Source organism: Antechinus flavipes, chromosome 3, assembly GCF_016432865.1.
Source record: "Antechinus flavipes isolate AdamAnt ecotype Samford, QLD, Australia chromosome 3, AdamAnt_v2, whole genome shotgun sequence".
In the NCBI taxonomy this organism is placed as follows: domain Eukaryota; kingdom Metazoa; phylum Chordata; class Mammalia; order Dasyuromorphia; family Dasyuridae; genus Antechinus; species Antechinus flavipes.
The window spans coordinates 400657633-400672025 of record NC_067400.1 but is presented as its reverse complement, the minus strand read 5'-3'; the positions used below and the strand labels follow the sequence as shown (position 1 = coordinate 400672025).

At 32.4% G+C, this 14393-nt stretch overlaps 1 protein-coding gene across 2 annotated transcripts in view; it reads left to right on the top strand.

Annotated features, from left to right (window-relative positions):
• The window catches only part of ITGAV (integrin subunit alpha V), a 128221-nt gene that overhangs the window by 55828 nt on the left and 58000 nt on the right, over positions 1–14393 (top strand). For both annotated transcript variants that reach the window (XM_051986060.1, XM_051986061.1), the window contains exons 5-7: positions 6072–6133; positions 9364–9409; positions 14169–14294. In XM_051986060.1, the coding sequence (XP_051842020.1) occupies positions 6072–6133; positions 9364–9409; positions 14169–14294 (234 nt within the window). The remainder of the gene's footprint in view (positions 1–6071; positions 6134–9363; positions 9410–14168; positions 14295–14393) is intronic.

The window sequence follows — 14393 nt, the reverse complement described above, 5'->3', positions numbered from 1 at the left end:
AAGAAACTGTTCTAGAATAGTAGTTCATATAATTAGGGACCTTGGAATCATATCTGTAATTATCATTATACAGAAAGTCTCATAATTTCAATTTGCCCTTTTATGTTAAATATATGAAGTGAATATTGGTTAGCTCTTACAACCATTACCACATTTCTGGTAGCTAGCATGTTATAGTAGTTGGGAGTTCCAGCTTTAGGACTTGGGTACATGCATCTTCCCTTGATACTACCTTGTGATGTAACCCTAGTCAAGTCATTTTTAGTGCCCCCAAAGCAACTCTTTGAGGCTATAAATTACAAATGACTTATAATTCTGCATCTGTGAAGAATATTTTCTGGGCAAAAGCCCTATAAGGTAGTTTAATTAGTAGTACTTGTTTTTACAGAGAAGGAAACAGGCTTGCCCACTGTCACACTTGTAAGTCATGTGTAGGACTAAGACTTGTAGGTTCAACTGTGATATTCTTCTTACTGTGGGACTCTTCTGATACAATGATCCAAAGGAATATTCAAAGCCCAGCATATATTTTAATAGCAAAATAATAGCTATTGGATGAAATTTTTGTCATTAGTTTTCTGATGCTAACTTGAAATATGAATTCAATTTATATTCACATGTCAGAACCTTCTAAGAGGCCCTGTCTTGAGGGAGGGAATAACATTGAGTCTGACATCAGGAAGACCTTACTTCCAATCTGGACTTATATTTATTAGCTATGTATTTTAACTGTAAAATAGGAATAATAATAATAGTATCTTTCCCAGAATTTTTGTGAGGATCAAATGAAATAACAATTGTAGAGAACTTAGCACAGTTGCTACCACATAGGAAGCACTATATAAATGCTAACTGTTATTATTGTTAATTGTTCCCCCCGATCTATTGATCTGTCTTCTAATCTACTTTGTTTTGTTCTTTTTCTAATAGAGAGCAACTACTCTGCTCAGCTTTTTTCATGAGGAAGAAACTGGTATCTTCTTCCATCATTTATCACATTTTCTAAATGTGATAAAAATGTTACTTTCCTAACTGAGATATCTCAATTAGGAAATCAGAGAATATATCACAGAATGAGGCCTTAAGATTTAAGGTGGATAAATTGTGTTTCAAGGTCAATTTTTTTAAACTTCAGTTTTCAAATTTTAAGTTTTGTGTTCATCTTTCTGGCTCTTTTCTAGTTCTTTTTTGAAGTGAATATAGGCTATAGAGTTACCTTATTTGTAGAGATTTGGGGGAGGCAACAGAGAGCTGTTCTTAAAGCCAGAAAGACCTGTGTTCAGGTCCCATCTCTGATAAATACTAGCTGTGTGATTCTGGGTGGATCACTTCACTTTTCAGTGAACTAGTTCACTCTCTAAGCCTAGAAGTTGCAGAAGAAATGCAAGCATGCATTGGTAAAGGGAATTTCCTTATCCAGAAATTCTCTATTATTAATGAAATTATAGGTCTGTTCCCTTTCCCAGCCCAAGTGTTAAATTTAGTCATTGTTCTTTCATTTTATGTTTCGAATCTTCTGGGATTGATAAGTTTAAGATACAGCAAATCATTATCCAGAAGTCCATTTTCCACTAACTTCAGAGATTCAGAGTGAATCTGAATTAATATAAAAAGGCCTTTCAGATTGAAAATTAGCCAATCTGTGTTTTAGGGCCATGCTCTTTACTACTTTACAGCCTCTGTTGTAAATTGTTATCATAATTCCTATAATCTTTATTTCTTGTCTTAAGTCAGTAGCATATTAGAAATAGGAAATTAGAAGAACCCTATAGGATCAGGCACATCAGTGACTTCGAGGAGGGGCAGCTTATTTAGACACAAGCAAAAAAAAATGTAAAAAGGAAATATATGAACTTTAAAACATATAGTAATTGGGAGTTAGTTAATGTAGGGGCAAAAAAAATCTGTACACCCCAGTTATTCATAAAAGCATCATCATCATCAACATCATCCTATTTGTCATTTGTAATGTATTTTATGGTCTAAAACTATCTTACCTACAATATTTAATTTGATCCTCATAACAAACCTGTGAAATCAGTACTTTTATTATTATCCTAGTTTTAAGTGAGTTAACTGAGGTTCCTGGTTATTAAATGTCTCACCCATGAAAGCATACCTAATATCAGATTAAGAATTGGAATTATTTTTCCAAATATGTGCAGATATAGTTTTACCATTCACCTTTACAAAATCTTGTGTTTCAGATTTTTCTCCTTCTCTTATTATATCCCCCCAGACAAAAGTAGTCCAATATATGTTAAATGTGCAATTCTTCTATATATATTTCCACAATTATGCTGCATAAGAAAAATCAAATGAGAAAGAAAACAAAGCAAACAACAAAAAAAAGAGATGAAAATACTATGTTGTGATCCACCTTCAGTATCCACAATCCTCATCACATAATCTTGTTCAGATTTTCCTGATTCCAAGTCCAGTCTTCTGTCCCTTATACTAATATTTAATGTTTGGAATATTGGTGAATGTTATAAAAAAGTTAAATTATGTTCGGTTTTCTCTGCTTAAGAAGCTAAGGGAGTTTAATAAATTTAAATTTAGATGGAAATCTTCCATCTAAAAGTTAAAAGAAAGATGCTCTAGTGCTGAAAAGAGTAATCTTCAATTTTCTGAAACATTCTCATATATACATCTGAGTTCTTGATACTACAAAAATGAGGTATCACAACAGATTATTTATACATGAATGTTATTTTCCATCATGACGAATGATCGTAGACTGTATTTCAGTTTATATACAAGCATCCATTGCCTGGCCTTATTATTTTTTTAACATAAGGGAGAATGTCAAATCATAGAAAATTTTCTTGGTAAAGCACATGTTTCAATTTTAAAAGGGACCAGAGATAATGGAGATTTAGTAGAAGGAAATTGCCTAGACTTTCACATGTCCACTGTAGATTCTCAAGGAACATTTGTTGAATGGATGAATGAAAATGACTTTTGAAGGTGACCTTCATATTTCTCTATCTCTTTTTTTTATTTGAGTATCATGAAGGTAGTCTCTTAAGATAGAATGGTGATGAAGGAAAACTTTTTTTGAAAAAAAGAAAAAAGTAAAGCCAATTAAGAGTTGAGTTTTTGATAATATATTTAACCTCCAAATTAAAAAAATACCACAACTGAAAGTAAATGCAAAACTGTTTTTCTCTGACCTGTATGACTTTAAATGATACCTTCCAGTAGGACTCAATCCCTGGGGCCAAAAGTGGAGACTAATTCTATATTTTCATCTATAATGAACAAAAGAATTATAATATGAAGTATAAGAAGAATGTAAGGGACTCTGGGTTCTAATGTCGGTTCTTTTAATGACCACCTATGTGATTTTGGTCAACCTTTTTCCTCTCTGTGGCTAAAATGTAGGTTGTTTTGAGGACATTAATATGAATTTAGATTAGAAAGATTGGTAGCAGATCATAGAAGTTCAGAAATGTCAGGCATAAAAACATGTAGTTTATCCTCTAACATAAAAACTAGTTGGATTTCTGAAAGGGGGAATGATGTGGTCAGATTGCCTTAGGAAGATTATTTTGTTAACTGTATGGATGAATGATTAAAGAAGGAGAGAATAGAAAGAGGGGCTCAATCTCACTTTCCCAAACCGTATTGATGGCAAAATGAATGCAAAGAAAGTATTAGATGGAAGAGATGTCTTAGAAGTTTAATCAACAGGAAAAGGCAAATTATCAATGACTGGTAACAAGAGTAAAAAAAAAAATTGAAATATGATCTTGAGATTGTGATTCTGTGTAACTGAGATATTAGTGAAAACACTAAGAGAAAGTTTAAAAGAAAAAGATGACAAATTCAGTTTTAAACAGGTTGAATTTTAGGGGTTAGTGAAATAAAAACTTCAAGCAAGTAGAGCTATTCCAGAATAGAATGGTCTGTCTACTTTGGGATGATTTTTCCCTCTGTAAAGATTAATGTTAAGTTAAAACTAAATGTACATACGTTGGGGGAATTAGACTATATGGCCTCAGAGACCATTCTATTATTCAGTAAGGAGCTATGGTGAAAGGACTGGAGGTAAGGAGAGGTATGGGTCAGATATAGATTATCCCCTTCTATATAGATCAGGTTTGGTGACTTGAGTCTTGAAACACACTTAAAATATTATTTTTCCAGCTCCATTCTTACAAACAATTCTTTTTTCTTTCCTCTAAGCCTTTTCTGATGTATTAGGATTTATTTAGAAATTACCTCATCAGTGTCCTTTGAAGTGGTTGTTCATTTCCTTGATTATTACATTGTGTAGGGACTCAAAAATATGTTGATGCCACTTTAGTGAAATAATAAAGAAAAAATTGAATATTAATCTTGAGTAGAATTCAATTCAGAAAACCTTAAAATATATATACAAAGTTCAAGAATAAAAATAAAGTCCTTTAAAATGTTGAAAAATATGTATTCTTGTTTAATATGCACCTGCCAAATTTGAAAAAGAAAGTGTTGGGGTTTTTTTTTGAAAGTGCAGATCATACAAACACTGCCGATTATTGTATAGTTCAATAATCAGGGCAGAATGTCTTCATAAATAGACTAAAATAGTCTCCTGATGCAACTGCAACAAAGGATATACAATGGTTGACTTGAGGTCAGAACAAAATTCCTTAGAATGATTCACCATGTTCTGGAAACTCTAGAAATCCATGTTTTTCTTAGTTCATTTTGGTCAGAAAAAAATTTTAAATTAGTAGTAGTATTATGCTCTTTATTACTAAAATGAATAATATTGAAGTAGATCACTAATATTAAAAATGAATTAGGAATCTCGGAACATTTTAAAAAAATTTAGAATATATCTTGAATAAAATACCATATATTTAAAGTTATATTGTCAAGAGTGTTTAAGATTTTTAAGATTCAAGTATTAAAAACATATGAGGTGGGGCAGCTAGATAATGTAGTGGATAGAGCACCAGCCCTGAAGTCAGGAGGAGCTGAGTTCAAATCTGGTCTCAAATACTTAATACTTCCTAGCTATGTGACCCTGCCTAAGTCATTTAACCCGAATTGCCTCGGGGGGGGGGGGGGAGAGGGAAGGGAGAGGAAGGGAAGAAGAGGTTTTGGTTTCTCAAATATAAACACAGTATATTACAGCAAAAATGTTATTTATTTATTATTGAAATACATTGCTATTAAGGAAGAAAAGGAAATGGGAAGGAAAGGGAATAAACATTTATATAGTACCTAGTATGTTTCAGGTACCGTGCTAAACAATTTTTACTAAAATTATTTTATTTATAAAGATCTTTTAGTAAACAGAGTTTTTACTGAAATTTTTTTTCTTTGGTATAAGACAGAAAAGACATCAGAAAATTATATTTTTTAATTCAACAGATACTTAATTGGGCACCTACTATGTGTTAGATATTGCAAAACACTGAGGGAGATATAATGATTTAAAATCACTTAACCTTCCAGAGCTTCAGGTTCTTCCTTAGTAAAATGTGAGGGGAGAAGAATAGATAGTCTCTGAGGTTTATAAATCTACAGACTTTCATGCTTTAGATCTATAGTCCCATGGAAGTATTTAATTATAAAAAGTAGCCCCTCATTAGCCCCTCAGAACTCATTTTGTTTAAGTCTTATTTTACATTGAACTATTCAGAGGTTATTCATTTGCATACTGGATGATCATCTCTTGAAACTCCAAACCACTTAAGTGTATGGTCTTTCTGGATGGTTAATAAGCTTTTAGATGTATATCTTGGAACTTTTTCACAAGAAATATGAAAATATAATTGAATTTTAAGTACTTCTTTTCTGGCATTTATGATGATTAAATGTTGACATAATTCTTACAAGTGACACAATAAAATTAGGGGGTGAGATAGGAAAGGGGAGGATTAAGAATCATAGCTTTTTTTCATTCCTGTTCTTGATTGATTGGTCCATGTGGTTCTTTGTTTTTCTTATCAATAATAAAGCTCTAAAAATTTTGATGCCTATTGTCTTTCCTGGGATACCTTAACAGATCATTCACCCTCTCACTGTGGCTGAGCTGTTTTTCTTATGATTTATGTAACTTTTTTTTTCTCTAGAAAATATTGATGCTGATGGACAGGGATTTTGTCAAGGAGGCTTCAGCATTGATTTTACAAAAGTAAGTTATTAGTCCCTATTCAATATTAGATCAAATTAAAATCTACCTTACTGCTTTATTATCTATGACAATGGATAAGATTAGACATAATATGGATAATTGAAATGCACAATTGTTCAATTGCTTTAACTTTAGCTATCATCAATTCTTTAAGCTATTATTATATTATAGGAAAAGAGGTATAGGAATATTTTGATCAAGGCATTGACCAAGGCTATTTTGGCCACAACTGTTGAAGACTATCTACAAAGTCATAAAATAGGGAGGCGTACTTACACTGTCAAAAATCATAGCTCCAAGAAGTAGTAGTTAAGTGATACTATTGTTATTATATTATTATTAAAATGGTTAAATATCAAAATATACAAATCTGAATTTCAATTTATTTCTTTCTCTTTCTTCCCTTTTTAGAAATAGTAATAATAAGCAGTAAAATAAGTAAGCTATAGGAGAGGAAAAGAAGAAATGGAACAAGTTTTCCTAGAGAATAAATTCCTCAGAAACTGATAGGTGATTATTACTATACAAATTAACAGTTGAATTACAAATTATTTTTAAAAAATTCAAGTCAAATTTTATTTTGGTGGGGGTTTTATTGGTAATTTTGTTAATGCATAAATAAGGTATGATTAGAACAGAATACAGTGAATTGTGATTTTTGTCATCTATTATGGGACATCTTATAAGAGCATAGATTTAGAGTTGGTAAAGCCTCTTGGGTCATCTAATCCAAATACCTAATTTTGTAGGAAATTAAGGCTAAGAGATGTGTAATGACTTGTTCATAATCACAGAGTCAATCTTCAGCCTAGGATTTGAAACCAGGTAAAAGATTCCAAATCCCATGGGTTGATTATTTGTTAATTACACTATGTTGACTTTGAGAGTCTTTTAGTACCAAGTGAAAAATATATATTATAATCAAAATAATTTAACCTTTATATGTTTGAGACCTGGTTTCATCTAAATGACCTTCCATCCTGGTCATCTTTTCCATTTCTAGTTGGATTTCTTCTCATACTCCATGACACATTGGTCCTAGTCAGAGAATCAGAATATTTCTTGCTCTCATTGCCAGTTTTGATATTCTCTATTTGTTGCCATCACTTAGCAACATTTTCTTCTTTAAAATCAATCTATTAATCATTTTCATTCATGTGGAACACAGTAGCTATTGTCTATCAACCCCAAAGTCATTCTTCCTCCTATGTCAAGGAGTTTAAAACTTGACTCACAATCTTTCTCTCCTTACCAACTCCTACGATTTTATTAAAGGCTTCAGCATTCATATTGATGGTTCCCTCAAATGCCTTATTCTCCTAGTTTTCTCATCTTCTCAATCATGAGCAACTCTTTTACTCCAGCTCAGGCAAACAGAAATGGCTAAATCCTGGATCTCTACATATAACTTACAGATGCTCTAATCCTCTATCAAAAAGTCTGACATTTATCTAATTCTACAATTCTGTTATTTCATCTTTTTCTAAAACTTTAAATTCTCAAATATTTTAATTTGGGGAAGGGGTAACTTTTTTAATGTAGTTGATAGAGTACCTGACTTAGATTTAGTAAAACTTGGATTGAAACCATGATATGTGTATACACACACACACACACACACACACACACACACACACACACAAGTATGCATATATATGTATGCATGCACATATTTATGTGTGTGTGTGTGTGTGTGTGTGTGTGTGTGTGTGTGTATGCGTGCACTATATCACTCTATGCAAACCATTTAATTTTATTGTTTGAGGCAATGCTCTAAGGTGATGAATTACAGAATAATTGCTGATTTATTTTGGTACAGGGAGTTCTTCACCAGGACATTTCTATAGAACCAGACCAAAAAAAAAAAAAAAAAAAAGCAAAAAAGAGACTTTTCGTAAATGTTTTTTATTTATATATTTTCTCTTCTCTCTTTGTCAAATTTTCAAGTGTTTTTTTTTTTTTTTTTAATAAATTCCAGTGCAGTAATTAATGCTCTAGATAACCCGGGAACATATTGATTAAAAACCAAATAAGCAGGATAATGACCTTTTTATAGACTGTGGGGAAAGAGAAGCTATGATAAGTGAAATTAATTAAAACAATAGACACCACAGTGTCATGATCATTTATAAAAAATGTAATAAAGTATTATTATCTTGTTCTTATCCTTTTATTTGCATTTCATTTACGAAGTTTTTATACTATTTGCCCAAATTAATTACTTAAATAATTCATTCTCTATTCACTTCATATGCCAATGTGATATTCATGATCCAAACTATAAGATTTCTATATAAAGTGAATAATTTTAACTATAGTAAAATAATTACATTTAAGAGATTAATGTATTTTTATGTTTATAGCACTACAATAACCAGAAATATTCTTACTTCATAATACAATAACTCTAATGCTCAATTTAGTTTTTAAAAATAATTTCTAAAGCCAAACTTCACAAATTTTTAATTGGGAACCATTTAGACATTAACATTGCCAATATCATCTGGTCATGCAGTGGTGATATATTTAAACTTGAAATAATTTGGAATTTAGGGATGGATTTGTCCCCTAGTTTACACACACACACACACACACACACACACACACACACACACACACACACACACATTTTTTTTTTTAAATCTTAGGCTGAAACAAGTAAGTACTTTATGTCTAAAACACTCAATTAATTTTCTGTGATTTGTAATAGCCACAGAATAGGACTAGGAAATTTCACAATAGATTATCCACAATCAACTCTGAAAAAAATGTGCTCTTTAGTTTCTCCTCTAATTTTGTCAGATTGTTACTATAGGTACCAACAAGAGTTTCCCTCCAGTGAAGCATGAAGATCCTTTGATAATCATCAGGATGGGAAATGTGCCTCTGTAGTCACAGACTTGATAATCTAAGTTTAATAATAGAAAACCCCTATGTTAGAATAGCAGATACAGTCAAGTTAACAGGATCCATATTTATTTTGACATATATACTTGATATGCCATATTTGACATGGTGGGAAAAGTAATAGGCCAAATGATATTGAGTTAAGAGAGTTTAATTTTTACTTCCCTTTTTGTTCTTAAAATATATCTTAGTAAAAATGACAGTTATCCAACCTGAGTAGAATTAATTTTAATTTTAACATTAATTTACTCGATATTTTATTATTTTAATTTGAAACATATAACCTTTAAAAGAATTTTTTTTCTGCATCATTTCCCCCTCAGGCAGACAGAGTACTTCTGGGAGGTCCTGGCAGTTTTTATTGGCAAGGTAAGTAAATTAAATTATTCACTATCTGATACTGATTTTTGCTAACCTATTTTGTCTTAAAAATGTCTTTTCAAAATTTTTTCAATTTTTTGTATTAAAATATTCTCTATTTGAAAATGAAAAAATGCTATTTAAAATGAAAACTTTATTTATTAATCATTAAAATCAAATGTAGTGTTCACTGAGGAAGAGAAAACATAAACAAGAGAAGTATCTGCTTTCTTGAACTGTCTTGCATGATCTCTTAAAATTATTATAGATGTCTTTATTTGTATGTTGTGATGATCGCGTATTTAAAATCAGCCAGAGTCAGGAATTCAGGTTAAGGGAAAAATCTTCAATCTTTATTGAAGTGAAGAGGTGAAAAAGGATAGCAATATGGGCAAGAAACATTGCGATAGCAATATGGGCAGCTGCGACAGGAAGCCAGCTAGCAGAGGGAGACCTGAGCTGAAGAGCCATCGCAATGGCAATGTGAGCAGCTGTGACAAGATGCCAGCCAGCAGTCTCTCCTTCCCCTTCCTTTTCCACTCCCCTGCCTCCACCCACCAAAATTGTCATTTCCTATACAACACATCAGGACTTGCACAAAGAGTGGGCGGGGCCATTCTTTCTCCAAGCTTATATATTAATAGATTATGGTCCAATTACTATTTAGCCTCACGTGCTTGGGACCTCAGTGCATCAACTCAAGCCTCAGCCCATTACAGTATGTCACCTTTATATATGAATATTATCTTCCTTCTCCTCCCTTTCCCAATAAGCTATTTCCTGTAGCAAAGAATAAGGGGGGAAAAGTTGGGGTAAGGGAAACACTTCAACAAAACTGATCAATCCATCAACTGAGTCTGGCAGTATATGCTGTGTTCTACATCCATAGTCTACCCATCTTTCCAAATAAAAGAAAAGGAGGGAGGTGCTTTTTAAAGTCTCTTCTTTGGAGCCTGGGTGGATTACTAATTGTACAATGTCCTGTGGTGATTTTCTTCTTTTAAATATAATATAAGATGATGGTTCTCTCTGGGGGAGAAGGTTTCTCGAGGTTTTCTGGAGGCAGCCTTAGTTTCAGTTCAGATCAATAATTACCCCAAATGCAGCCAGTTGGTAAAAATGCAAATGTTTATTTCTCCTTCCAAGTCTTGTCTCTTTCTTTGGGCCAGGATAGCTAGATTCTTAAAGGCCTATCTCTCTGCTTGGTTCCAAGAGCTCCCTCCGAATGTCTCCAAATCTAAAGGTTTGTCCTTCAGCCCAGCCAGCCAAGTGGAAAATGGAATAGATCTCTCTTGCCTCAGAGAGAGGGCTTCTGGCGTAATTCCACTGAAATCTGTCCAAGAGCCTCTGTCTGTATCTTTTATATGAGAGAGAGGAATTGTGGGATACGAGAGAGAAGGATTGTGGGTTTTCTCCCAGAGTGCTCTCTGGTCCTAAGAGCTTCAAGGGAGGTGTGAATTCACAAAGTTACAAAGTTTACTTTGTGAATCTCCCATACTTGTGAACTCCAATGAGTAAAGGTGTGAACACAAGCATTGTATCAATTAGTTCTACTTACTACCTTGTTTCAGGTTCTGGCCCAAAACATCAACTCTAATGAATTAGCAGTTTGTAAAGATTCCAACAATGTCCAGTTTCTTTTTCTGCTGTTGTGTTTTTTCATTTACATTATGTTATAGTCATTATTTTCCTGGAACTGCTTATTTTACTTTGTATCAATTCACATGAGTTTTCCTATTCTTCTTTGGAATTCTTCCTTTTCATTATATTAATTATCAGAATTTTTTAGCTATTCCTTAATCAAATGGGGCTGTGTGGTTTCTTTTTTAAAAATACTATTTAAAGAATCTATAGCTTTTACCATTAGGTGAATTCACTATTAGTAAAACAAAACAGAAATAGAATCCATGTAAAATGGTTAAAAAGTAAAACGAATAGGCAACTTAACTTTCCTATTTCATTTTCCAAGTCATTTTTAACACCCCACCCTTTTTTATGCTAGTCTCAGATGTTTCCTAGTGACAATCATAGGTTCAGACTTTATAGATAAAGGAGAATAAAGAATATATAAATTGAAAGAGAAGAGGAAAAATGGAATAAAAAAATGAGGAAAATAAATGGGTGGAAAAGAGATGAAACATGCAAATCAGGTAATAATTACTAGAGAAAACCAACCACACTATCATATTTTGATTTGAATTTTTAAAATTTACTGAAATTGTTAACAAATCTCTGAGCTTTCTACATGAGTTTTTTAAAAAATTCATTCCTTTCTCCCTTTTCCCCCCACCTCCATTCTGTCTGCCTACATGAACAGACTGGCATGCTGTGGGAGAGAAGGAAATGTCACATGGTTATGCCTGTGAGCCAAAACACTGTCAGGAAGATAGATTTTGCATTTATCCATCAGAGTTATTTATTAATTGTTTCTTTTTTGTATGTGTGTGAAGTAACTGGTGATATATTTAATAAATCAACTTAGATGGATTATTTTGTTTGAAGTTTTATAAATACAATGTGAGTATTTGAATGATGTCTGTAGGTGCTTTTCTGCCCATTATAAATCTAAACTATGCTGAGGACTCAGGAGATTTCTCAACTGTTGATGTAATGTTCAGTGAAGTTTTTATTATTATTAGGAACAGCAGTAGAAATGACATGGAGGCTAAGATTTAATGATAATTTCAAAAATTCACTCTGTGAATGAGAAAATACTTTAGTAAAAAGAAAGAAAGTCACTGGTGCTTCAAAAAAATTAGCAGACTTAATTGTAGATGTAATAGGAAAATATATGACAATTAAGATTTGAGCTCTGTTATGAAAATCAGTCAGTAAACATTTAAGTATCTACCATGTGCTAGTCATACTGCTAAATTCCATAGATTAAAAAGAAAGAAAGAAAGAAATGAAAGATAATACCTGCCCTCAAGGAACTCATTTTATTTTTTTTAATAGCTTTTTATTTACAAGTTATATGTATGGGTAATTTTACAGCATTGACAATTGCTAAACCTTTTGTTCCAATTTTTCCCCTCCTTCCCTCCACCCCCTTCCTCAGAAGGCAGGTTGACCAATATATGTTAAAGTATAAATTAAATACAATATAAGTATACATGTCCAAACAGTTATTTTGCTGTACAAAAAGAATCAGACTTTGAAATAGTGTACAATAAGCCTGTGAAGGAAATAAAAAAAAATGCAGGTGGACAAAAATAGAGGGGAATGGGAATTCTATGTAGTGGTTCATAATCATCTCCCAGAGTTCTTTCACTGAGTGTAACTGGTTCAATTCATTACTGCTCTATTGGAACTGATTTGGTTCATCTCAATAGTATAGTTGTTGAAGTATACAATGATCTATTTATTGTACAGATCCTACTCATTTCACTCAGCATCAGTTCATGTGAGTTTCTCCAGGCCTTTCTGATATCATCCTGTTGATAATTTCTTACCAAACAATAATATTCCATAATATTCATATACCACAATTCATTCAGCCATTCTCCATGGGCATCCACTCAGTTTCCAATTTCTGGCCACTACAAAGAGGGCTGCCACAAACATTCTTGCACATACAGGTCCCTTTCCCTTCTTTAAGATTTCTGTGGGATATAGGCCCAGTAGAAACACTGCTGGGTCAAAGGGTATGCACAGCTTGATAACTTTTTGAGCATAGCTCCAAAGTGCTCTCCAGAATGGCTGGATATGTTCACAATTCCACCAACAATGTATTAATGTCCCTGTTAAGGAACTCACTTTCTAATGGAGGAAACAACAAGCAAATAAATAAATAGAAACTGTATATATACTGGATAAAAAGGAAATCATTAATACTTGGAAGTCATTAGCAGTAAAAGTTTGGGAGAGGCTTACTAGAACACAGGATGATAAAATGGTGATAAATGAAAATGGTAATAAATGTGTTTGCTATCTTTCATCTCTTTGTTGTATCATATGTTATGGTTACATAGCTTGATTAGACAGACACAAAAAAATTAACTCTATAAATTGTATAACTTCTTTTGACATTAAACAAATGGAGAAATTACTGGTGTTTCTAGGTGCTGACTCTTTAAGAAATCAAGTGCCTATACAAAAATACATACATACATATATGGTTTTGTTGTACTTGTTTGTACTCATATGGACTTGGCTTGGGTTCCATGGAGTAACCTAGAGCCAGAGCTCTTCTGACAGAAAATAATAATAGTAATAGTAATATTTTCACTACCTTTTGAGGTTATGCATATAATCATTTAGTAAAATCAAGTAAAATCATTTAGTGAGAACTTTTTGGAATTGACTGGCATTATGGAAATTTCTGCCCCATCACCACCAACAACAACTACAACAAAATCCTACGTTCTTTTTTAAGTTTTAAAGATTTTGATTATAATTATAGAAGAATAGCCTGAAGAATTCCATATCCCTTTCCTTAAATGCCAGTGTTATTCTGAAGCAGAACAAGTCCATATAATTCCTTAAATACCTAATTTATCTTCATGAAACTGCTCAGACATTGATAGGTAGAATTAAAAGTAATTCAAGTTTTTTTTTTTTTTTTTTTTTTTTTCCCTTAATGTGAGTAATTGAGAAGTTAATAGTAGGATTCTTACTTAGGGATTCCAAGTACTGTTACAAATTATCATCTAATGGTAGCATTAGAAAAAAAAATAGGTAACCCTCCTCCCTCCTTTTTTTTTTTTTTAAGATTCATAAGTAAAATTCTATTGGAAAGTCACAATGTTCTTTCTTCCTCCTCCCCCAGGTCAACTCATTTCTGATCAAGTGGCAGAAATTGTGTCTAAATATGACCCCCATGTATATAGCATCAAATATAATAACCAGTTAGCAACTCGGACAGCTCAGGCTGTTTTTGATGACAGCTACCTAGGTAAGTATTCTAAATACATAACCTAATTTTTCAAAATTTGTTTTATTTTTAATTTGTGGAATAAAACAAACATTTTCATAGGATATTATAATATAAAAG